The sequence below is a fragment of the Tympanuchus pallidicinctus genome, unplaced genomic scaffold, assembly GCF_026119805.1.
Source record: "Tympanuchus pallidicinctus isolate F22 unplaced genomic scaffold, pur_lepc_1.0 scaffold2, whole genome shotgun sequence".
Taxonomy (NCBI): domain Eukaryota; kingdom Metazoa; phylum Chordata; class Aves; order Galliformes; family Phasianidae; genus Tympanuchus; species Tympanuchus pallidicinctus.
Genome location: NW_026294721.1, coordinates 52,805,944 through 52,830,334, shown reverse-complemented (window position 1 = coordinate 52,830,334; position 24,391 = coordinate 52,805,944). Strand labels below are relative to the sequence as shown.

Genomic DNA, 24,391 nt, shown 5'->3' with positions numbered 1-24,391 from the left:
TTAGTGCAATTTAATAAATTCACTTAATTGCCTTGAAAGATGTTAGTGTAACAATTTGCCTGCTACAGGAAAATATATTGTCTTATACTCCATAAGAAAGGTCATGTTCTTTCAGACAACTGTGATTATTTCAATATGTAGACTTCTTGCATAAGCTCAAGACCATCGTATTTTGAAACAGCAGGAAATCGTTTTCCCTGCTCACTACTTTCCACCACTACTGGCTTGCATTTAGTAATGGCGCTCTGTGCTGTATGCTCAAAAGTGCCAGAAGGAAAAGTTCAGATGTAAAAAGTTTGGACTTGCAGAGAGAGGTGCTTGCTGGACATTATCATAGCTTTTAGCGTATCATTATCATTCATTGCATTTAGTTAATGCGCTATTATTTTAGTCCCTTATTAAATTTGAAAATCAAATATCAGACTGATTGTAGCGTCTGCTGCCCAACAGGTATCTGATTAGCTTGGGTAGGGCACCCAGCAGGCGCTGCAGCAACAGCACAGATCGTTGTGGCAAGACTGCCATCTTGTGGGAAGTTCCTGCAGCGTGTACGGGAACGGTGCCTACCTGCTGCACGCCTGCAAGAAACTTCCCTTCCTCACGTTATTTTTCGTGGCTTTTTGTTAAAAGTAACATTTCATTTCTGAAAAGACGCTACAAAAATAGTGATTTCCTTAACTAGGAACAGTGGGTAGCGTTAAATCTTCCTAATGCTGTTGTCTTGGTTCCACAAAATGTCTGAATCAGACACAAAGTATTTCCTAAATCTGACGGAATCAGGAGCTCCTTTCTCCTCCACGTGAATATAGTTGAATATTCATGCTCTCATAATTTCTCTTGATATGTAGTTTATATTTCAAGATCTGCTTTCAGCTGCAGCTTTAATAGTCTTTATTATAAAATTTCCATTTCTTGAGGTCCTTCCTATAATTGGTTAATTACTGTCCCTGGTTTGTTTCTTTTTTGTTGTTGTTTTTCTTTAAATAATTGAACTTGCATGTTACATCCATAAAGAAAATTGCTGATCATTACCAGGAGTACAATTGGGAATAAATCTCTGTTAAGGAACAAGCTGAAGTTCGGTGTTTTATGCAAATGCCTATTGTTGAAAAGATGTCTTGTGTAATCAGGAATTAAACTGACAAGTGAAGAATCATTTAATTAATGAGAATAGAGCAATCATTTAGATGGTTCGTTCTATCACCGAATAAAAGAGACAAAATAGCCCTGCTTAGGGATTAGAGCTGCTGCTGAAATAGAAAAAATAAAGCCCCAAAATGTTGTTTGGTTACTGCCTTCTGTAATTAGTATAGCAGCTTCTAAATATAAAGAAATATATACCAAATGTTTGAGATTGTACATTACATTACATTAATGTACATTAATCTTTTGTTACCTTTTAAGAATTTACACGATTTTTGTTGATCGAAAATGCTACCTGCTGCCCCTGTGAATGTAAATACTTGCGCTCAAGTATTCCCCAAATTCCTATTGCAGATGCAAGAGGAGTGAGTCGTGGAATTACAGTGAATTATGTCTGCAAGCAGTGTATTCCATAATGCAGATCAGCATATGAATCATGTTCACAGCCACAGAGGAATACTTTTGGTAGCAAGGGACCTCTGGAGGTCTGTAGCCCAGCCCTCTGCTTGAAGCAGGCCCGGTTAGGTCAGGTTGCTCAGGCAACCTTTGAATAGCATCAGCCATGGGATCCCACAGCTCCTCTCTTCCAGTGTTTGACCTCCCTCTTTGTAAAGCATTCTTCTTTTTATCTTGTCGGAACTGCTCATGCCCAAGCTTGTCCCTTAAAGCAGAACAAAGAGTTTTCGGTCCTTGACCAATCCTGGCCTCCTTCGGAAGTTTCAGGATGTGCAATTTCCGACAGCAGCATCCCAGACTGCTGGTGGTTTGCGTGCACTTGAATTTTTTTGCATGCTGTGTCCAATGATTGCACGAGAGATTGTTTGCCTTCCAATGTTGAAATGAAAAACAAATTTATTATGTGAAGGAAAACATTCCTTTTGTTTTATTCTTTTTAAATGTAATCACTGAATTTATTAATTTGGGCAATCAGAAGCACCCAGCTGCCACTCGAGGCACTTCTGGATGTTTGTTTAAATTTAAAAAAACCTCAGGAATTTATTGAGATTAATAAATTAACCAAACATGAAAATCTTTCAAACAAAATTTAATTTCTCAAACTGCTCATCCCACTGGAAGCCTAGCAAAAAACCTAGACCTTGCAAGCTGCCCAGCAAATCCTCAGCAGCAGGCTGGTTGTGTAGGTGCAAGGACAAGTGAACATGACAAAGAAGCTTCCCCTGGAGATTTCTTGCTAGCAAATTGCATGTTCCTGGAGAGCAGGATTAGTTTAAGTCATAGCTGTTTGCAGCTAAAGTGGTTCTGTTCTGCTCTCTCCAAAGCAGCAGGTAGGTAACCAGGTAATGATCAGCTTGCAATCAGGTAACACGTATCCTGTGGTACATCAAAAACTCTGTTTACTTTTTTCTCTCTTTTTTCTTTTTAAATTTGAAATGTCTATTCTCCAACTATTAAAATCCAAAATATAATTTTCAAGTATCTCACACACTACAGGAGTCGGTTGCTATAGTCTGCAGCAAAAGCCAGCTAAGAAAATAAAGTATATTAAATCAAACATTTTCATTCAGAGTTTAAAGAGATTTGTGTGTACTTTTGTTCATTTAGAGTATATCGTGGGTATCCGTAGCTCAATCCTATACACAGTCCTATATTCAAGCTGTCATTTGTGCTAGACCCAGTACCTGGGTTCTCTAGCTGCTCGGCCTTCCCAGGCACATGGAAGGATGTGAGCGCTCAGGTTATGTCCTCGTGCCTTTGCACTTTGATGCCATCACCGCTGCCCCAGTGTAATCCCTGACTTTTTGCTTTCTCCTCAAGGATTCTGGAGCTGCAACAGAATGGTGACATGGACATACTGAAGCATAAGTGGTGGCCAAAGAATGGTCAATGTGATTTTTACTCATCTGTGGATACCAAACAGAAAGGAGGTGCCCTGGACATAAAAAGCTTTGCAGGTGTTTTCTGCATTCTCGCCGCTGGGATTGTCCTATCTTGTTTCATTGCGATGTTGGAAACATGGTGGAATAAAAGGAAAGGCTCCCGGGTTCCATCAAAAGAGGTATTAGATCCTCCATTTCTCCTGGGAAATTTTCATGCACCGTAAACATTGTTGTCATGAATTGATAGCTTTTAGGGAAAAAGAGTCAGAGAAACTTCCTTAGCTTCCTAATTTTAAGGTAACTGCCATTCCTCAAAATCTCTTCAACTGCTCTTTCTAGAGGAGCTTTAAATAAAATAATGTATAATGATGATATATAAACATGTAACTATTTTGAGTAAAACACAATCATCACTTGTAGAATAATGTATTATTAACATCATTATTTAGCACTTTATTGCCATCAGTGAGAGTTAATCCTCACTAGCAAGTTCAAAGGTTTCTTGTTTTTCTTTTTTTCTTGCAAAATATATCCTCCAAGCTCAACGGCTGAGTCTCTTAAGATAGATTCTCAAAGTTTAGCCCTTTAATCAGATGTTAGCTTCTTAAATAAGCTTATCTTGATTTTTCACATCTGTTAAACTCTTGGAACTTCCACGAACTTCAGCTGTGATTATTTAATCTGAAGTCCAGGGAAGCAAGAGTAATTTAGATTTTTCAGATTCAGGCCAGCCTTATTTCTGAAATCTATTACAGTCTTTTTTAAGACAGTTCTAGACAGAGTGAGGGAAATATGTCATCTTATACCAGAGATGAGTTTGGTTCTGTACCTTCCCAAGTTAATCCACTTGTCCCTTTGCCAGACATCTGAGCCTTATACAGTGTTAAAAAAAATTCCTTAAGTCTTTTAGTTCTACAAACCACTAGAAAAAAAACATCAAGAATATTAAAAGTTATTAAAATACACTAGGCAGATGTGCCCAAAGATGAACCTAAATATGAGCTATATAATATGGCACTATCAGTTATGCCTGTTCTGTGTAGCTTAGACTTATGTTGTGGGGTATTGCTGTTAATTTGTGTTCAGTGGTCTCACCTTCTCTGCAATTTCTCCGTTGTGTTTATTCCTGCTAATCTAATGCTGTGTAATCAGGTCGGATTAATTACATTACCTAATTAGACAGCATTGACACTGATGTTAGAATACTTATTATCTTTTCTTGCCTGTTTTAATTCCCAAGCTTTTTTTGTTAATGATCTGGACCAGACCATTATTAAAAGCGAAAAAAAATCTCTAGTCTTTAATTGGCTTTCTCAGGACTGGGAACTGTCTAGTTTCAACTGATGAAATTTTAAAAAAAAAAAACAAAAACATTTACAAGCTTGCTGTTTACCCAGACCCTTAGAACATCATACTTCATATTTACTTGATACAAAACATAAAAATTAATATCAAAGGGGAAAAAAAAAAAACAGCCCAGCTACTTTAAGCTACTTTATATAACTATAAAACTTCCCATTTCAACTTTCAAACACATAAATTTTAATGTGTATTTTCCATAAATTGTATAATTTGGCCTCCTTTATCTTTTTTCATGTATTCATCAGCTTAGCATTTAAAATGGTATCTCAAAGCTCCGTTGAAAAGCTTGGCTCAAAACTGAGTTTAACATGGACAAATGTGCTGAATATCCCCACTGTCCTGGATGTGGGGATCATTCAGCAAAGAAATACATCTTAACTAACTTTCTTAAAATTCATTTTAGCTTCCATGAAATCCATTGGCTCTTCCAGGCCACTAGTCCCGAATCGGGGGTCAGATTGGGCCAATTTGTGGTCAGCAAGCCAACCCTTTTTCCTGGTGGCTGCCATCTGGTGCTCCAGAATGCAAGCATTTATACTGAAAAAAATTGTCTTATGGTTACGAAGATTACATTTCAGTCACGTACCAGAAGTAACCCATTCAATGATGTCTGCCTGAGTCTGCAGACAGCCTTAAACAGTAGCTCTGAGAGAAGTATGAACTGCCCCAGTAATCTCAATGGGATGTTGACTCTGAAGCCTGATGATAATTTAAATGTGAAAACTGCTGCATATTTCACTACTGATCACACAAGAGAGAAGAGGAAAGATCATATTATGGAGATGTGCACAATCTTACTGTGAGTGGGTCTCATTTTGGTGTATCAATTGGGTGGAGATTGGGTTGCGGGCTAAAGCATGGGAGAATATCACCGCTTTATTATATTTTTACTGGTCTGACTCTAGCCCCAAATGCATCTCAGAGAAGAATGAAGAATATTCTGGATAACTTATAGAGGCTCAGAAATACTGAAATTCAGATTGGCATTTGAAATTACAAGGTGTTCATATGTTTTTCAAAACTACAAAAAAAAAAAAAAAAAAAAAAAGAATTAGGACTGTCCTTTAGAGATATAGTCATGATTTGCACGTGCTAAAGGAGCCTCTGTATATATTTTTAGATGCCAATGTGGCCCCAGTTCTTCTGCATCCACATGCAGCTCCAAATACTTTAAAGGAGAGCGTTTGGTGAATGCGTTTGGTTTTGGTGTCACCTGTGTGGTTGTTATGTGCATCCATGTCTGTGTCCACATGTGAATAAACTACAGACAGAAAGCTAAGTCCAAGAAATGAGCACTGCTTTTATTCCCCTCCCATGATGAGCTCACCTACAAAGCCCCTGTGGTCAGCTTGGTTTCCTCTGGCAGAATCCTGATGCCCTTTTCCCTGCCCTTTATCCTGCAGTTTGTCTCACTTGTCCCCTGTCTCAGAAGGGAGCTGCTCCCTCAGTCTCACTTGAGTTGGGCTTTTTATTCAGTGTGGTACTGGTGCGAATATTTGGTGATCCTTTTTGTTAAGAAGATAAACTCCTGCAGTTTGTTCTAGGTGGAATTTTCAGAGTGCTTGACTTCATTCCTAGACAAAGGAGGGACCTAAAGCCCATTCTGTATACTAGGAGTTTTGCCATTGATTCAATGAGCTCTGGATCAAGCCAGTCATTGAATTGCAGTAATCGAGTCTGGAAGCCATCAGAGCACATCTATCGGCCGCCTTATTGCCCTCTGTGAGGTCCTAGAGTGTGAGATATTTCTAGTGGCCTGGAAGAGCCAGTAGATTTCACAGAGATTAAGGTAAATGTTAAGGTTAGTTGGAACTGATTTTTGTTCTGAATGAGCTGTGCTGACTAGACTTGAGAGAATACATTCCTTTATACATGTATACATAATGCTGCTTTGCATTAAGATTTGCAGTTCAGTAGAAATAAATATGTACAATATAGGTGATTTATTGGGTCACACTGGACATTTTTCTTTTTTAAATTCCCATGCATTTAAAATCTCAATTATAACAAAGAAGCCTCTCTAATGGAGTTCACTGGGTTTAAGAAGGAAAAAGGACAGAGGTAAGAGGAGCGATGCTTTGTTATAATAAATCCTCCAGGCTGCCTTCTCACTCAACAGCAGCATAATTCCAACTGAATCTATGGAATTGCTTCTTTGTAGGTAAGGAGAGAATTAATCCCTCTTTTGGCATCACAATTTAAAATCATCTGATGTACTCCTTCCTGTGTGATGTTAATGAGATGCCAGTGTTTGGATTTGGGCTTGGAAGCTCAGTTTTTCTGTATTATAAAAGCAAAAATAAACCTGAGAAGATTTTGGTACATCCTTAAGCCCTGAGAGAATGAACGCCGATGAAGAAGCAGTCTGGCCCCTCAGAGACCCCCATTTTGTCATTCAAATTTAGTCATCATTGCTGCATTTAAGGACTGGCATCACCCCAGACATTTGAGATGATGCTCTGTCTTCATTGTATGAAGAAAACCTATCAGTAGTCCTTGGAATTCTGTCATATAGACACAGGGTTTGAAGGCAGATGTGGAAAAGGGTCTGCATGAGTTTGTTTTAGTTCATCCAGCTTCAGGAGGTGGGGATGTTTGCTAGTGATGCTTAGAGCTACCCACAGCTAAGAGGAAGCTTTAGTAAGTGTGTATTTTGTTTACCAAGCAGTTCTGATTGCACTGTAAAGCTTCAATCCTGCAAAAAAACATGGCGGTGGTGGTGAGTGGTACATCTTGTTCTTCTCCTTCCCCAGGATGACAAGGAAATTGATCTGGAACACCTCCACAGGCGTGTGAACAGTCTCTGCACAGATGATGACAGTCCCCATAAACAGTTTTCCACATCGTCGATTGACTTGACCCCTCTGGACATTGACACTTTGCCCACCCGTCAAGCACTGGAGCAAATCAGTGACTTCAGAAACACTCACATCACCACAACAACCTTCATACCAGAACAGATCCAGACGCTGAGCCGCACGCTGTCTGCCAAAGCTGCTTCTGGCTTCTCCTTCGGCAGCGTACCCGAGCACCGAACTGGCCCTTTTAGGCACAGGGCACCAAACGGAGGGTTTTTCAGAAGCCCCATCAAAACAATGTCATCTATCCCTTACCAACCAACTCCAACTCTGGGGCTGAACCTCGGCAGTGACCCAGACCGAGGCACCTCCATATGAGCATCAGACCGAATTTCTTCACTGTTTCTTTTCTAGGACTCCCTTTGCAAGGAGCGGCTGTAATGTTGTGGGACTAACATGGATGTAACCTTTTTCTTTTCTTTTGTTTTTGTTTTTAAAATTTGATTTTTTATTTTTCTTTATTTAAGGAAAGAATCAGGATTCTTAGTAACAACTCTTCCTCTTCTCAGCTTTCTCAGTCTGGTCTCCTCTTTCCTTTCTCTCTTTATTCTCTTTACTACTCGAGTCACTTATTCTTTCATTTATCACCGCGTTAGGTTTTGGTTACTTCAGGCTTTTCATATACTTAAATATAGGAAATGTGTAGTGATTAATGCATAAGAAAACCCTGAGGATTACTTTACAGAAGGGCATTGGCTCCTCCTCCTCAACTGCCTTTTTTTACTATACTTGCAATAACTTAAATCCTTTACATCTATTCTGCTGCGTGTGGTCAGCGCTCCACTGCTGTGTGTCCTTTTAACTGTGGACCAAAGGCAAACCCTGCAGTTTAAAAGACAGAAAGGGAAAAAAAAAAAAAAAAAAAAAAAAAGAAAAAGAAAAAGAAAAAAAAAAAAGGCAAAATGGAGAAAAAAGGGGGAAAAAAAAAGCAAAATAAATGAAGTTGAAAGACCATTCAAGCCCCATTATATGAGAATGCAATTTTGTAGGATTACAAGAAGCCATTACTATGCCAGTAAAGACTACAGTTAAATCTACTTTTGCACTGCAACAGTGCATATGACCTTTATGTGATTGTACAGTGTTAAAAGTTTTTCTTATGTACAGTAAACTGTATCATATGGCAGAAGCCTCTGTTGTGTTAAATAAATTAGTATCTCATACATATATATATACATATATACACACAAGTATGTATATATATATACATGTATATATAGCTATAAAATGGCAGCCGTTGCTACTGCAATTCATTTAATAAAGCTTTAGTAAAATGTGTTGTATACAGGAAAGATGTACAGTGCAGGGGTCTTTTCATTTAGAAAAGACGGGTCGCTTTTAATGTTATTCTGACTTGCATTGTTTGCCAACAGAGCATATTTTATACTTTTTTATTAGAACATCCAGGACAATTTGAAGTTTGTACCTAGATGTAACTCATTCAATTAGGTTTTGCATTGGCTGTTGAGCATTCTATATGGCTAACCTTGATAATTTTACTTTTAATTAATTAGACAGATGGAACACTCTCTTAGGTATACCATGCTCATGAGCAACTAATATAGCTCTAGAGAAGTTTAAACATAGATCAAAGGTTAATAAATTATTTTCCAAATCGGTACAGCTGATCAATACGATAATGGTGTTTGTGGAGCAAAAGCCCTTGAGAATTTCTGATGTGGCCTTAATTATTATCACATATTGCTCGAAGGGGAAAACAGTATATGAACCGGCGCTCATTTTAACCCTTTATACGTTAAGTTAGATTTAGAGGAGCTACATACTTTATATATTAGTGCCAACTGTGTAGAACAAGAGAAAGAACAGCAGTGAGAGCAGAACCAGTGCCCGTTTTGGCACCAGCTTTTTAAAGTAACGCTGTTACCTGTTAGAAATGTAGGAAGAGCTTTCAATTTGTAATCCTTAAAGCTAAAGTTGAGGCTAAGTAGAAAGCAAGCAGTTTATCCCGTGAGGTTTTTTGGTTTGGTTATGTTTTTAATGCAACCATACACTTATTTTAATCTAACTCATTCTTTGGCTAGGATTAATAGGAATCAACCTCTGTGATTTGCTTTAGGATAAATTAAAAGGTATATTCTTCAGACCTATTCTATTTTGATGCTAATTCTGTTCTGGGGGAGCATCTTGTACTGTCACTGTTTTTTGTACTAAATCTTCAAATATTGTCTACTGTGTAAGGCAGAACAAATTCTTATCGTGCAAAAGGCCATTTTGTTTTCGGGATAGCAAGTGTCTAAAAGCATGCACAACTTGCTTCTCCCTTGTAACATTCATGAACTCATCCACACTTCTGAGAAAAAAAAAAAGATAAAAAAAATCAATTTCTTTCCAACAAGCTATGTAGGGACATACCAGATGTTGCAGTGATTTTAGCTATTAAAAAAGAAATCTGTTAACCATGTACGATATTTAAAATAGGCCTATTTTGATGTGTTGCCTATTATACAGATACACAAAACACTTTTTGGAGGCCTCAGTTAAAAATGGCAGAGCTTTCTGTGTATAATTTGTCTAAATAATTTGTCTAATAAAATTGTTTTCTAAACTTGCGTTTCCTCCTGCTTAAACGATGGGCACTGTGAGATTTTCCTTTCGTGGCAGGTGTCCACTTCTCACTGTTTTTGCTACACCAGGGGAGAAGGTGTTTCAGTCTTATTTTATAGTTTCAAAAGAAAAATAATATATACATACATTGGAAGGAGACCTCAATTCAGCGCTACATTAAAAAATAATGATAATAATCTGAGTCCAGATAACATATAAATCTGAAGGAAATGACTGAAAATGACTTGAGGATAAAAGGTGCTCACAGGCTACTGCCAATAGGCATGTGTGTCAATGGGCACTAAATGCCCAGCAACAGGATGCTAGAGAGTATTACTATAGGTGGGGGTTCCTGTAGTCCCAAAAATGCTTGCATGATCAGAGTCCTACTTCCAGGTTATTCCTGAGCTGTAAAGCCACCATGATGGCATGAGAAGTGCTGTACTCCCAGCCTTGACAAATCATTCGCTTTACATTTAAAGTGAGTATTACCTCTGTCACTTATCCTCCCAAACACACCTATCCAGAGCTGGGTATCTTAAGAGATATAACCTATTTCCTCTTCATAAGAAGCTAATTTAACTCTATGTGACATTTCTCCTCCCTGTCTTTAAATAAAAGCCAGTGAGGTAGAAGTACTGTATTAACGACTGTCAAGCATTTGTGCTGTGATAGGGCTGCTGAAATTACAAGCCAGCTGCACACAAAGATGAGTTGTTTGCCTGGTGATTCAGGTCATACACCCATTCTGACATATCAGCTACAAGTGAAAAAGTGAGCAGTGGCACGAATTATATTAAACTGGTTTCAAAGATTTGCTTGGTCAGACGGGTCTACTGACTGATGGTGAAATACCCGAGACAGAAAAAAATTGTCCTGCTGCAGCAAACAGGTGAGTGATTATAGCTGTCAGTGATCTGGCAACAGCATGGCCAGAGCTGTAGTATCGTGCAATTTCCTCCTGTCTTATCAAAACAAAGTGCTGGTACAATTTCCCTCAATATATCAGGTTTCTAAGATGTATTTTCTCTTTCCACGCTAATGTGGGATGCTGCAAACTGATGAGGATGTAAGGGTGCCTTTTTCTGCTAGCACACCCACTGCAGCGGGGCCAGAAAGCATGCTGGAGCTTAATACCCTTACGTTTGATTTCACAAACCTGCGCAAAGGTGATGGGATGAAAAGTAAAGCAGTTTCCCATGTGCACACTTGTGGTTGTAAGAGATGAAAAAATAGTCTCCAAAACAAAAGCAGTGTTGTACCAGCACGCTCCCTTGGTCCAGAGACATGTGTTTCGTCTTTGTTCTGTGGAGCTGTTTTGAAATAAATATAAAATCAAGTATCTGCTCCCAAGAATGAGTCCTAGATACTTTTTTGTGTTAAGTACTGGGATATGAATGCATGCATTCATACTTCACATCAAGACCAGGAAGCAACAGCAAACTCATCACCATCATACCCTGCCACTCATGTCTCATACATAACACTGTGTGTAAAGCCAGAAATCAAAGCCTCCCAAGGCAGCCTTGTGAGGGCAAAATGTTTCATGGCCTAGTTAATTCCCAACCAAAAGCAATTCCTCCAAAAAGCAAGTCCCTAGGTTGATGCAAGAGTGTGCTGGCCTGCCAAAATTAATTAATTAAGTAATTACCTAAAAAAAACCAACTGATTTTGATAGATTTGATAGTCTTGTAAATGAAGTTGCTTTTTATTTTGGCATTCCACAGCAATCCTTTATTCTACTGGTGCATCATCTGTTTGGAGCAAGGAATATTGCCGCTATCAGCCTTTGTAAGGCTAACCACTTTCTTCACCCTCCTCAGCAAAACAAAATAAACAAAAATAAAATGGAGGTGTGAGGGCAGTCACTGAGTTCTCCAAGCAATTGCACAGCTGTAGGTGTTTGCTTCAATTCTTCCTCTGAGTCATACTGCAGCTAACATGGCAGCAGAATAACACTGCTGGTAGTTCAGGCTTAGCCTCCTCCTATGTGGAATAGGGAGGTTTGCTCTTGCAGCTCTCTGTGTTGCATTTCATTCCTCCTCCTATGTGGAATAGGGAGGTTTGCTCTTGCAGCTCTCTGTGTTGCATTTCATTCCTCCTCCTATGTGGAATAGGGAGGTTTGCTCTTGCAGCTCTCTGTGTTGCATTTCATTCCTCCAGGTGAGTGCTTTGCTGCTGGGAAACTGCTTCAACTTCCTCCTCCTTGCTTCCTTCTGCATATAGGAAACTGAGCAGCAATAGAAGTTCAAGCGAGTGAGGTCTCAGGTATGCTGCTCACCCCCCAGATTTGATTGCCAAGGCGTGATCCTGAAGCAGCCAGAAGATGCTGCAAGTGCTTCACCTAGAAGCATAGCAAGGAGGTAGGCAGATGTTCTGTGCTTGTTGGAAATTAAATAAAAAAGAGGAAGTGGGCAACTCAATGAGCATGTCATAGTCCTGCTGCTGTAGGTAAACTTGTATTTCTCACCTGCTCACGTGTTTCTTGTAATGCACTGTGGAGAGGTCTTAAATATTGGTTTTGAATACTCCCTGTGTATTTTCTCTGTGGTGGATCACAATAGGAGCAATCCTGTTGATCCATGTCCTTACTAATTAATTCTCTTAACTGTGGGAGAGAGCAAGTAAGCACTGTGGTCAAAGCTCATAGTGTACCACTCGCTATTCTTACACTCTGAAGGAAAAGCCTCTGTGGTGTGGCAGCAACCACAACAAGAAACATGTAGGGTAGCAAGAAAATATGCTGCTCTGTTGAACAATGCTTTGGCAACACCGAGTGGTTTATCTCGTTCTAGCTTTTACAGATCTGAGCTCCGTCTGTGTAAGCTCTGCTGTTGCTTGGATCTCTGCAGATTTGAGGGATGTCAGGTGATGCTTTCTTCTTATTTCTCTTGACTCTTTGCCTCAAAGAACAAATAAGGTTCCTTAAAATACTTCATATGACCCCCTCAAAAATCCTGCCATGCTATCATAGAATCATAAAATTGAGTTGGAAAGGACCCTTAGAGGTCACCTAATCCTACTGCTCTGCAAATGAAACTCCTTTTCAGTGCTAAAGGTACAGTTATATAGGACATGGGGCTTTGTTTTTCCTCCACCGAGATGATGGGGCAAAAGAAGAGGTTATGAACTTGGAAATACGACTTCAGAAGAGGAAATTGATTGATGCAACCTTCATTTTAAAGACTCACTGTGCCATCTAACAAATGCAGGCCTTGTCACATCAGTGTTAAGACTGCTAGAGTGGTTTATAGAAAACTGATTCCATTAGTATTTTTAAACACTTATTCCGTAAGTTTTGACACATAGAAACAGCTTCCCATCTAAAACCCCCAGGTGGCAGGTTATTTTCTGCAGTATATAGTTGCTTGCTGAGGTGGATATGAAGTGTAAATAGAAACTGATCTGGAGTACATAGACAAATTCCTGTTTCATAGGCTAGAGCTGTATGAGAAAACAGATAGGACGGCTCTTTTGCATACATGTCACCTACACCTTACCAAGGGAGTGGTAGCCACTCAGCATGCTCCACCCTCCCCCCAAAAAAGGGAATGAAGGAGATAAATCCTAGCACAAAAGCAGCACCAGACAGAAGGGGCTAAATCTGCATGTGTCTTGCTCTCTTAACAGTAAATCCAAGCCAGGCTGTCTCAAGAACATCTGCCTCAGCTAAGCATGTTTACCAAGGCAACTCCTTACAGCTGCTAATGGCCCAGTGCACGGGGCTGGCCAAGTGCAAACTGAGAGCTCGCCCAATCTTGCCACTGCTCCGCAGCCCTTATCTCTAATATGCCTCCACCACTTCCCTGGGCAGTTCCAGTGCCTCATCACCCTATCCATGAGGACGTTCATTCTGACATCCAGTTTAAACCTCCCCTGGTGGTGCAACCTGGGGCCATTTCCTTGTGTCTCTGTCGCTTGACACCGGAGAAAAGAGACCTATAACCTCCTGCCAAGTAGTTGTAGAGAATTATGAGGTTTCTCAGCCACCTGAAGACTAAACAGCCCCGGTTCCCTTAGCTGCTCCTCATAACGCTTCTTTACACCCTGCACCAGCTGCACTGCCCTTCTCTCAGCACATCCCAGCTGAGCACACTTCTCGAGGTCTCGGCGCCTGCTCAAAACCGTGAGAAAGCTCAGCCCTCCGCGGCGCGGGCTGCGAGCCGAAGGCTGCAACTCCCGCTGCCACCCAGCTGGTGGCGCTGCGGCACCGCCCGGAGAGGAGGGCCGGGAGCGAGGCCGCTCACCCGCCGGGCGGTGCCGTGAGCAGCGGCCGCCGTCGCGGGGCGCGGAGCCGTGCGCGGGCGCGGTGGCCCCGGCGGTGGCGGGCGGCGGCTGCGGAGCCCATTTCCAGGGAGACGGGGCGATCCGCGCCGCTATGCAGACGGGATAATGGCGGGGGCCAGCGCCGTGTCACCTCTTGTGTGCGCTTTCCAAAGAGGAGCCCAAGCGTGGCGAATGGGACACAGACCGCCATTGTGCCGGGGACACTTTAATAACCCACACCTACAATATCCAACCTGTTGTTCGCAGAGGGACGGCCCTGCCACGCATAACCCACCCGAGGGGCGCGGGGGGGACGCGGAGCTGGCGGCGGAGGGTGGCACGCCGTGTGCTGGCCCCAAGCCCCTCGCTGCCATTCCATGGGTGAAATGGGGGCACAAAGCTTTGCTGCGGTTGCTGCAGGGTGCGGGGGGCCATGCGTGGCTCAGCTGACAGGCACGGAGGTGGCAAGTGTTAATATGGCTGTGCCAGCTGTCTGTTGTGTGGCTGCAATGACACAGCTAGGGTGGCAAAATGGGCTGCTTGACGGCAACTGCCTCTGGCCTTGACGTGGGTCTCACAGATGGGATATAAGGGAATCCTCTCCTCATGGAAACTTCTAAACCTTTTAGCAAGTTCAAAGCGTCCTGGAAAATAACAGTGCTTATTAACTCTATTGCAGGTTCTCCTCCAGCTGCGCAACAGACAGAACTGCAGCTCCAGGCTATGTCAGAGGCAGGGCTCACTACTGAGAGGGCCTTGCAAGTCTGCCAGTCTAGGAGGGATTCATCCTGCCCCTGTACTCGGCACTGGTGAGGCCTCATCTCAAGTACTGTGTTCAGTTTTGGGCACCTCAGTACAGAAGGGACATTGAGGTGCTGGAGCAGATCCAGAGGAGGCCAACCAGGCTTGTGAAGGGCTTGGAGAATATGCCCTATAAGGAGAGACTGAAGGAACTGGAGCAGATTGGTCTGGAGGAAAGGAGGCTGAGAGGAGACCTTATTGCTCTTTTCCAATACCTGAAAGGTGCTTACAGCAGAGCAGGGCTGGTCTCTTCTCACTAGTGACAGGTGACAGGACAAGGGGAAATGGCCATAAACCTACCCTACCAGGGTAGGTTTAGGTTGGATATCAGGAAACACTTCTTTACAGAAAGGGTTGTTAAGCACTGGAATGGGCTCCCCAGGGAGGTGGTTGAGTCACCATCCCTGAAGGTGTTTAAAAAGCATCTGGATGTAGTGCTCAGGGGCATGATTTAATGGAGGGTTGTTAGGGTGGTATGATTAGGTTGTGGTTGGACTCGATGATCTTTAAGGTCTTTTCCAACCTGAGAAATTCTATGATTCTGTAATTCTACAGGACTGCCACTGAGCATCCCCAAGCACAGCGATGCATTGCAAGCACTGCAAGCAGTGCTCTGCTGAAGCTTGCATTGTGGCAGTGTCAGATTGGGCACATAGTTAAAAAAATTAATTCTGCTTCTACTTCACTAACAAGTATTTAAACATTAAATCCTAAGATTCAGGGTATCCAACTTCAAGCAGCAGCAGACAGATGAAGATGTATTCAAAGCAGCTGGTTTTCACAGCCGTTCATCCCAGTGGCTTCTAAATGTTGCATGGAGCTGTGTGGCAACGGAAGCTGGTTATCCCTGGCAGCCTTTTTGCTGTCAGGAGTTACACAGAGTTGGCAGAGGGTTTCCTGTGGATGGAGAGGTTGGTTTTTCTTGGCTGACAGGTGTTTCCTTCTTGGATAAATACTCTGCAACCTGGGGGTTGATGTGAGGTGTTGATCAGCAGCCACTTGTGTCCACTCTCTTCCTTTCGTCCCCTAGAGGGACTCCAAATGCATAGTCCCTGCATTTTAGGAGCCTTAGGGGGATCTGCTTTCCTTAGGAGATCTGCAAAGGCTGGCATTTCCACATCTAAGAAATCTCCATCCGTTTTGGCAGAAGTAGACCCATGGCTGCTGAGTGCTGAGGCAATGCTGAAAGTGCCTCAAAGTGGGATCCTGTGTATAAGGTCCTGTATGACTCAAACAGAGCCTCCCATTCCCAGGGCACTGCTCTGGTAATGCTGCTGATGAGAGGAAGTGTACAGACTGTTTAAGATGTGAGATTCTTCCTTTCTTCCTCTTGTTGACATGTTTATATAGCATGCAGTGCCTTAATCAGGAGACAGTTTGTTGATGCTTATTTCAAGCAACAGGGGTAATGAAATTGTGGGTTATGTGTATGATCACATCCAGGCCCAGCAAAGTTGTTGCTGCTGCACAGGGCAAGCAAACTAAATCTGGAATAAGATTACTGGTGAGTAATCTGAGGTGAGTAAACTGAGAATGGCAGAGGTGTAAAGCTTGTGACACAAAAATCCCATGGGTCTGATACTAATGCTTGTATTGCATTAAGGCTTCTTTTTTATTAACTGAAAGGAAAAGGTTCCAATTCTGTACAGGGAGTAATTGTGTGTCATGAATGCTTCTTCCAGTGCTTAGTTCTGGGATGTATGCAGTAACACAGACCCTAATCCAACTAATGCCAGGTCTCTGGGTCACAGTTGCTGCCAGGTGCACCAAGCACCAAGCAGCTGCAGCCCTCTGCATCTCTGTGGCCAGGAGGAAATGGCTCACTTCCTTCCAAACCTTCTAGGGCAGCAGCCCGCAAAACCCCAGGCTGATGGCTCTTCATGGTTGGTTTTGCTGGCTTTCTGAAGGGCTGATGCTGAGTGACTCCCAGCCAAGTGCCCCAGCGTTCAGACGCTGCAAGGACTGAGAGCATCAAGCAGTTGCAGAGGAAACGTCTTGCTGAGCAGTTTTAACACAGAATACTTTTTAAAACAGTAACTGAAAGAAAATTATTAGTCACACTTCCATGAATATAAGGCTTTTTGTTTGTAAAACATTAGCATAAGTTCTTAGCAAAAGCTGCAGCAACGTAACTAAAGGAGCAGAGCAGGCATAGGTATAGGTTCTATAGACAAGATTTCCACACAGATGAGGAAGCTGAATTCATTATGCCCCACAATGGCCCCAGGAGGTAGCGAGTGTTGTTACACTGATGCTGTGCACATCTCTTGGAGGCAGTGCAAGTACATGCACAAGAACCAACTGTGCGTAGCAGAAACTGTCAGCAGGATGAGGCCCAGGGTGTGGGTCTGCACTGGATCTTTGTGGGACCAGGAAAAGGGAATTACTTTGATGGGCCCCCAGATACTCAAAGTGGATGAGATGAGACAGATGTGATGACCTACCCACCCAGGAAGGTCACCTTGCAGCACTGGGGCATGTCCATGTCCCAGGGTGGTCGTGCTGCCCACAGGTTGGACAGGGCAGCATTCAAAGCTGCTGGAGGCTGCCGCAGTGGGCACCTGGGTTTTGTGTTCCTTGCATTCGTCACTTCCGATGTAAAACACTTTTGAAAGTAAAGCATCCCCACTAATCATAGCAGGAGCCTTAGGAAAGACTGTTCTCAGGCCCTGCTTCGATCCCACGTGCTCTGAGATAAATGAGTGGTGTTGTCGGGTGGATGATGTGCTTGGTGGTGCAGTCACTGTGGACACGGGGCTGGCACTGGCCTTGCCCATCCACTGCAGCTCTGTACAAGTCCGGGTCTGTGCTGCCGGGATGGGCTCTGCCGTGCCAGAGCTGCAGAGCCGTGCAGGCTGAGGGAAGGAAATGCGCAGAGAAAATAGGGCAAGGGAGGAACGGGATACTTCCTAATCTGCGGCGATGCCTGCCGCGCTGACCGCAGATCCTGAAGCGAGATTGAACGAGTAATCGGGGCGTCGAGCACAATTAAGCCGAGGGCTGACCCATGCGTGCTTAGTGTGCTTTGAGAACGGCCCTGGCTGTAACGATAGAGGAGGCTTTTTGCGCGTCTTCTCTTGTCCCCCTCCTTCCACCCACCCCCCGTCTGTAACCCATTTCTCCGTGACACCGCTGCGTGCTGACCCCGCGCCGCTGCCTCGGCCCGAACTCGGCTGGGGGGAGTGGAGGAAATCTGCATAAAGATACGGTGCCGCGTCCAGTTCGTGCGGCTCTGAAAGCTTTGACACTTTGAGAGAGAGGGCAGCTTCATTTCCACGGCTCCCGCATTCCTGCTATTGTACAGTAAGAGCTGCAGAGCGGTGTGCTTGTGTTTCCGACTCCCGTGAAGTTCCCTCTGCGCAGGGCGTGCCTCGAACAGCTTCAAAAGAACCAACTCCTACAAAAGGAAAAAAGAAACTCAAGTAGGCTTGAACATACAAAGAGAAGAGAAAGGAGAGAGAAAAGGGCCGGGCGGCGCTGAATGCAGAATGAGTTCAGCCGGCCCCAGGAGTTCTCCATCCCTTACATTTATCTTATTCTGGGGGAGCAGCGGCGAGCGCGCACCGCCCCGCGCCTTTGGCTTTGGCACTGAGCGTGCGACGCGGAGAGCGGCGGCCTCCAAAGCAGTATTTCCCCCCCCCCGCTCTGAGCAACGCTGGACGTGGAACCGGCTCCGCGTGCCCGTATCCAGGCGCAGTGCAGCGGCTCGGGCGGCACTCAGGTGCACGCGGAGGGACGGGCGGCACGTCCCGCTCGGCTCCGAGGCACTCCCCCCACCTGAGGGCTCCGCTTTGCCCCCGTCCGCCCGGGGCAGCGGCGCGAGACGGGCGCCAGGCGCGCGCCTCCCCGGGCGGAGCGGCCGCGCGTGCCGCCGCTCCCCCCGCTCCGCCGCCCTCCCCGCGCCCCGCGCGCCATTGGCTCCCCGCACGCGCCGGCCCCCCAGCCGCCCGCGCCATTGGCCGCCCCGACACGCGACCGGCGCGGGGAGGGGTGGGGCGCTAAGGAAGGGAGAGCCGGGAGGGGGGGGAGCGGGGGAGCCGGGACGGGACCCCGGCGCGTGCCGCTCCTTAAAGGGGGGCGCGGCGCACGGCCGACACCGGAGACGGCGGCCGCCACGCGCGAGGCGGGCGGGCAGCAGGCGGGCGCCGCTGGCAGCCGTCCGTCGAGCCTCGCCGTGCCTCGTCCCATGGGCGCCGAGGCCGAGCCATGAGCCTGCCGCGGGCCGCTGCCGAGTGGGTCGAGGGCGGGCGGGAGCCGGAGCCGCTGCTGGGGCCGGAGGCGGGCGGCTGCGGCTTTGCCCCTGGCTGGTTGGGCGTGTGCTGCGCCGCACGCGTGCCCGCCGCGTCGTCGCGCTACCTGCTGTCCGCCGACGAGGAGGACGAGGCGGCCGTGGCGGGGGGCGCAGCGCGGCGTACCGGCGGGAGCAGCCCAGGGGGAGCGCGGGGTGGCGGCGGGCGGCCGCGTGGCGGCGGCGGCGGCGGCGGCGGGGCCGGGCCGCGGGCGCAGGTGAGCGGCGTGCAGAAGCAACGGCGGCTGGCGGCCAACGCGAGGGAGCGGCGGCGAATGCACGGGCTGAACCACGCCTTCGACCAGCTGCGCAATGTCATCCCCTCCTTTAACAACGACAAGAAGCTTTCCAAGTACGAGACGCTGCAGATGGCGCAGATCTACATCAGCGCCCTCGCCGAGCTGCTGCACGGGCCTCCTGCGCCCCCCGAGCCGCCCGCCAAAGCCGAGCTCCGCGGGGCCCCCTTCGAGCCGCCCGCGCCACCCCCTCCTCCGCCGCCCCGTGCCTCGCCCCCCGCGCCCGCCAGGACTCGCTTCTCCCCGGCGGCGGCCGCGGGCGGTTTCGCGGCTCAACTCGAGCCGCTGCGCTTCCCCTCTTTCCCTGCGCAAAAAGCGCCTTCTCCCGCTCTGCTCCTGGGGCCGCCCGCGCCGCAGCCGCCCGAGAGGAGCAAAGCGTCGCCGCGCTCTCACCGCAGCGACGGGGAGTTCTCGCCGCGCTCCCACTACAGTGACTCGGACGAGGCCAGCTAGGGGGCTGCGGGGCCGCGCCTCCCACCTGCCCGCTGCCTCCGGGGCCGCGTCGTTACGCCGCCGCGCAGTTGCTCCTTTCAGAGTTTCCATTGCCCAGAAGTCGCTGCCGTCCCTTCCTGCCAACGCGGGGCGAGCATCGCCGCGACGTCCGCCCCGTGCCGTCCCCGCAGAACGCACCCCGCAGACGGCGCTCCCTGCGAGAGCGCGGCGCAGAGCACTTTATCAGCGGCGGAGACGGAGGCGCGGAGGAGAGCCGCCGACTGCCAAGAGAAGCCCCGCGCCGCGGTGGGCGCCGATCCGGAGAAACGCGAACTCTTCGCTCGTGTCAAACTTTTATGTTCGTTTTATTTCGCTTTTGTGGTAATAGGAAACTTATTTATTACGGAGTGTTTGCTACTATTTCTGCTTTCTGGTTGTTTGTTTTTTTTTGTTGTCTTTTTTTTTTTTTTAAACAAAACTTTTCTACGACGAAAATCGTTTATTTGAATTTTAGCCCAGCCAACTGCCACTGGTTTATGTATTTTTATTTTTTTTTCCCGAGATCAAATAAAGATGGAAAAATAAAAAGGCGAAGCGAAGCTGCGGTTCCCCCTTCTCCCCGCACACTCCGTGCCAGGACGTGGCCCCGTCCTCGCAGCACGCGGATCACCCCGCCTTCCCCCCTCCCCACGCCGAAACGGGCAGCGAGTGCAGCCCGCCGCAGGTAGTCCCGCCAGTGGGGCCGGGCCGGGCAGAGCAGGCGCTGCCCGAGTCGTGCACCTGTCCCGCGGTAACCAGCAATCGCTCGGCCCTCGGCACAGAGCGGCCGCACGGGGCCGGGGCGGCCCCACAGGGTGAAGAGTTCAGCGGGACAGTTTCCCCCCCCCGTTCTCCCTTCCCAAAGCGCTGGAGGAGGGAGCACCTTTCGTTGCCGGGGCCGTGTCTTGCCGGTGGGAGGGGGGTGGAGGGGAGAGGAATGCGGCGAGGAGGAACTGGAAACCCAATTACTCAGTTTAATTTTTTTGGAGAGGTGGAGGACCAGAGCTTTATTTTATTTTACTTTCTTTCATGGTGTTGGTTTATTTGTTTCCTCTCTCTCTCCTTTCGTTTCGTACTCTCTCGTTGTGTTTTCCTCCCCACGAACCGGCGGCGGTACTTCTGCCGGCACGATGCGGCCGGGCCGCGCAATTGGAGCGCAACCATCGCGCATCCGCCCTCCGCCCTCCCGGCACCGGGGTTCCCCCCCGACAGCGGAGCGCACCAGATCCTCAGCTCTCGTTGTCTGAGGTTGGTTTTGTTTTTTGTTTTTTGTTTTTTTCTTCTCCTTTCTTCCTTTCTCTCTTCTCTTCTCTTCTCTTCTCTTCTCTTCTCTTCTCTTCTCTTCTCTTCTCTTCTCTTCTCTTCTCTTCTCTTCTCTTCTCTTCTCTTCTCTTCTCTTCTCTTCTCTTCTCTTTTTCTTTTTTTTTTTCTTTTTTTACTAACACATCTCTGAAAGAGATGCGCAGCGCATTTCCATGTTGAGGTTCAGCCCCGGAGTTTGCATAACAACCGCTTGGCAGCCCCCTCTCACTCCCCCCGTTAACAAGCTGGAACGTAGAGCTGCAGGTTGCTCTAATCTCATTAATATTTTGGAAAGTTGAATATTGAGCGTTTCGGAGCGCTCATTCCCCATATGCCGGGCCGCTCCCGCTATGCTGGCTGCTTCCTTTCTCTCCATTATTAGCAATTAGCTCCTACCTTCCAAAGTGGGATCCAAGTATCCAAGATACTAGCAAAGGCATCAACTCTGCCGTGCAAGCTAAGCACGCTCCCAAACAAACAAAGAGACAACATTTCTTTAAGTAATGAAGATGGATAAATCGCTTTATTGAGCTCGCGACAGTGTTTGTTTTGCACGGACGAGCGCGAAGTTTGCGAAGTGGAGAGCGCGCACTTCGCTGCTGCTTTGCTTTGTGCCATTTTTATCACTTTTTGAGGCATTTCCTTAATGCGAGTGCGTTCGATTTTGATCAAATACTCATTTTTCTTCGAGGTGCGGTTCTCCGGCTACTGTTTGCCCAACCTCTAGCCCCGGGGATAGAAAGAAGGAAGGAACAGGGGAGAAAGGGTTAACACCGGCGCTTCTTAATTAGAGCGGGGCGGACAATGCGGCGGGGCGGCCCGGGGGGGGCTGGCCGCGCTCCCGGCCGCGGTGCGCCGTGTCTGGAGCGGAGCACGCGCTGTCAGCTGGTGAGCGCGGCGCGGCGGCCTTTCAGGCGGCGCCCCGGGGAGCTACGGCCCGCGGGGAGCTCAGCCGTGCCCCCGCCCCCGTCCCGGCAGCCCGCGCTCGGGTCTTCCCCCGTCCCCTCCTCGCCTCGCCCGATGAGCGACCAGCCGTCGAAGAGGGATACAAAAGGGAAAAAGCAACGCCTGCTTGCGCGGGGGGGTCTCGTGTGTGTGTGCTCCCGTGGCTCCTCTCTAGCCCCGTGCACGCGTGGGGCGCCGGAGGAGCTCTCGAGGGACTCCCGGCTCTCTCATCTGCTGCAAAGCGATGCGATAGGACCGCCGCTCCCCTGCAGGAATGTCACCCGCGGGGGCCGTGCAGAGCCCCCACGACCCCTCCCCGCCGAGGGCAACCCCCCTCTGGCTCGTTTCCGAGGAAAGCAGAGAGCCCCTTCCGAAGGGCTATCGGGTGGCTATCGCCTTTGGGAGCGCGGCCCGGACGTGTCAACACGGCGAAGCGTTTCCTCGCTGCCCCCGGTGCCTTTGTGCCGTGCGCTCCATCCCACCCGTCTCGGGATGGGGACACGGGAGACCTTCACACCGGGCTGCAGCCGCTAGGAGCTGTGCCCCCTGCGCCAGGCAGGGAAACCGAGATCTGGGTCTAGGAGAGCGACATTCGGGGCTGGGAAAACGAGTTTTGGGGCTGGCACAGCAAATCGCACTCACAACGGTCCAGTTTCCCATTCATCCAAACTTCCTTCTTTAACGTTTGCTGTATTTGTGCTTAATCGTTGTAATCCCCGTGTTCTCTCGCCCGCCCTGGTGCGCGCTCCCGCGCACAAGCCGGGATAGCGACGCGCACCCGAGCGGTGCTGCCGCTTTTTATGGAGCGGTTAATCAACTGCGCATCAGCGAGACAGCGCATCAGCCCATCTGCTTGATATATATTCAGGAGGGCTCCAGCCCTTTTGAAGTCTAATTTCTTCCCCGGGAGAACGCGCCGGGTAATTTACCATCATTTCATACGCATCGCGGCCACCGAATTAACCCTTTCCCCAAGCGCTGCCCGCACTGGATTTTCCTCCTGAAAACCTCCGGGTTCAATGCTACAAACTTGTCCGAGTGTCTCTTCGATGATGCTCATTGAAATAAAGAGACCTCAGCCCACCGGCATCGTAACCCCTTGGATTTGTTAGATTAGAAGGGAGGGGATGTTAAAGATCTGCTTGGGATAAGCAAACGCTTAGAACCGCCCATGCCAATGCGCATCACTTCATCCTCAACCAGCTACTGCTAGCTTTATTTTTAAGATCTTTGGGATATTTATTTATTCATTTATTTATTTATTTATTGCAGGACCCAGCCCCAGTATGAGCAGGCACCCCTTTTCTGTTATCTGCAATAAATGCCATCTCCTGCAACAGCTTTTTTGGGTTTTTTTTTTGTTGTTGTTGTTCTTTTTTCCAAAGCCTGTTTATAAAAGGAGGGACACGGGGGGGGGCTTGTGTTTCCATGCCACACAAACACTGCCTTGAGAGAAGGCTCCATGTGTGGGTTTAGGCTGCCCCAGGGGTAAGGACGAAGGTGGAACTCCGGAAACCAGGGATCCCTGTCAGGAGTGGGCACCAGGCTCTTTTATGCTGCATTTTAAAAAGGCAAAAGAAAGTGGGCCAAATGCTCCCATACAATTGGATTTCTTTAAATTTAAGGTCCCCTTGAGCCTAAGCAATTCTCTGATGTCAATTCCTGTAATAGAAGTTTCTCTTTTATTATTTGTATCCCACCCATTTGCATGCTCCTTTTTGTTTTTCCCTTCATCTTCCTCTGGCTGGTACTAATGCTGAACTAAATCCCAGTGTGTTAAGGATGGTCCATCAAAATGCTGGCTGTGGGCTGACAGCTGGGATGACTTGTTGGATCACTTCCACACCTATGTGCTTAACCCTACAGCAGTCGTACAGCTGAGAGCTTGCCCAGATTGTCGGCCAGCATCCCTTGTCAGGAGTGCTGCTCCAGTTCTCAGATCCTCAAAGCTGCTCCCTGTGTCCTATTTGTGGCAAAAGACATAGGACCTACCAGGGTTAGGTGACTTCTAGTATCAGGGCAAGAGCACAGGTTGTGTGTCTTCTTATGCTTCTTGCACTATGCATTTTTTCCCCCGTCCCTTAGGAAGTATTTCCAGTGAGGAGAGTGTTCAACACTAGGGATGCTGCTTTCCTCCATTACAGATCTGGTTCATCTGGGCTCTGACTCTTGTTGGGGCCCTACTTCCTCCTGTCCTGGGAAGCAGGATGTAAAACAGATGCCTTACTCCAGCTTTAGTTTGTTGTTTGGAGTGGG

General features: G+C 47.2%; 3 protein-coding genes across 4 annotated transcripts in view; 2 read left to right on the top strand and 1 right to left on the bottom strand.

Moving 5' to 3' along the window:
• The window catches only part of GRID2 (glutamate ionotropic receptor delta type subunit 2), a 679,658-nt gene extending 669,915 nt beyond the window's left edge, over positions 1-9,743 (top strand). Inside the window, exons 15-16 of one of the 2 annotated variants that reach the window (XM_052681767.1) lie at positions 2,920-3,160; positions 7,097-9,743. In XM_052681767.1, coding sequence (XP_052537727.1) covers positions 2,920-3,160; positions 7,097-7,519 — 664 coding nt within the window. In that variant the 3' untranslated portion in view covers positions 7,520-9,743. Of the gene's footprint in view, positions 1-2,919; positions 3,161-4,746; positions 5,395-7,096 lie in introns of those variants that run through there. The other variant, XM_052681768.1, reaches the window with a different exon arrangement.
• The window catches only part of SEC24B (SEC24 homolog B, COPII coat complex component), a 553,630-nt gene that overhangs the window by 248,356 nt on the left and 280,883 nt on the right, over positions 1-24,391 (bottom strand). The gene's annotated exons all lie outside the window — the stretch shown is intronic.
• Positions 18,977-20,443, top strand: ATOH1 (atonal bHLH transcription factor 1). Its single transcript, XM_052681785.1, has one exon. The coding sequence runs from the start codon at positions 19,040-19,042 to the stop codon at positions 19,868-19,870; it is 831 nt and encodes a 276-aa protein (XP_052537745.1). The 5' UTR covers positions 18,977-19,039; the 3' UTR covers positions 19,871-20,443.

Excerpts from the sequence above, each read along its gene's own strand:
- ATOH1 (XM_052681785.1), top strand. The coding sequence starts at position 19,040 with ATGAGCCTGCCGCGGGCCGCTGCCGAGTGGGTCGAGGGCGGGCGGGAG.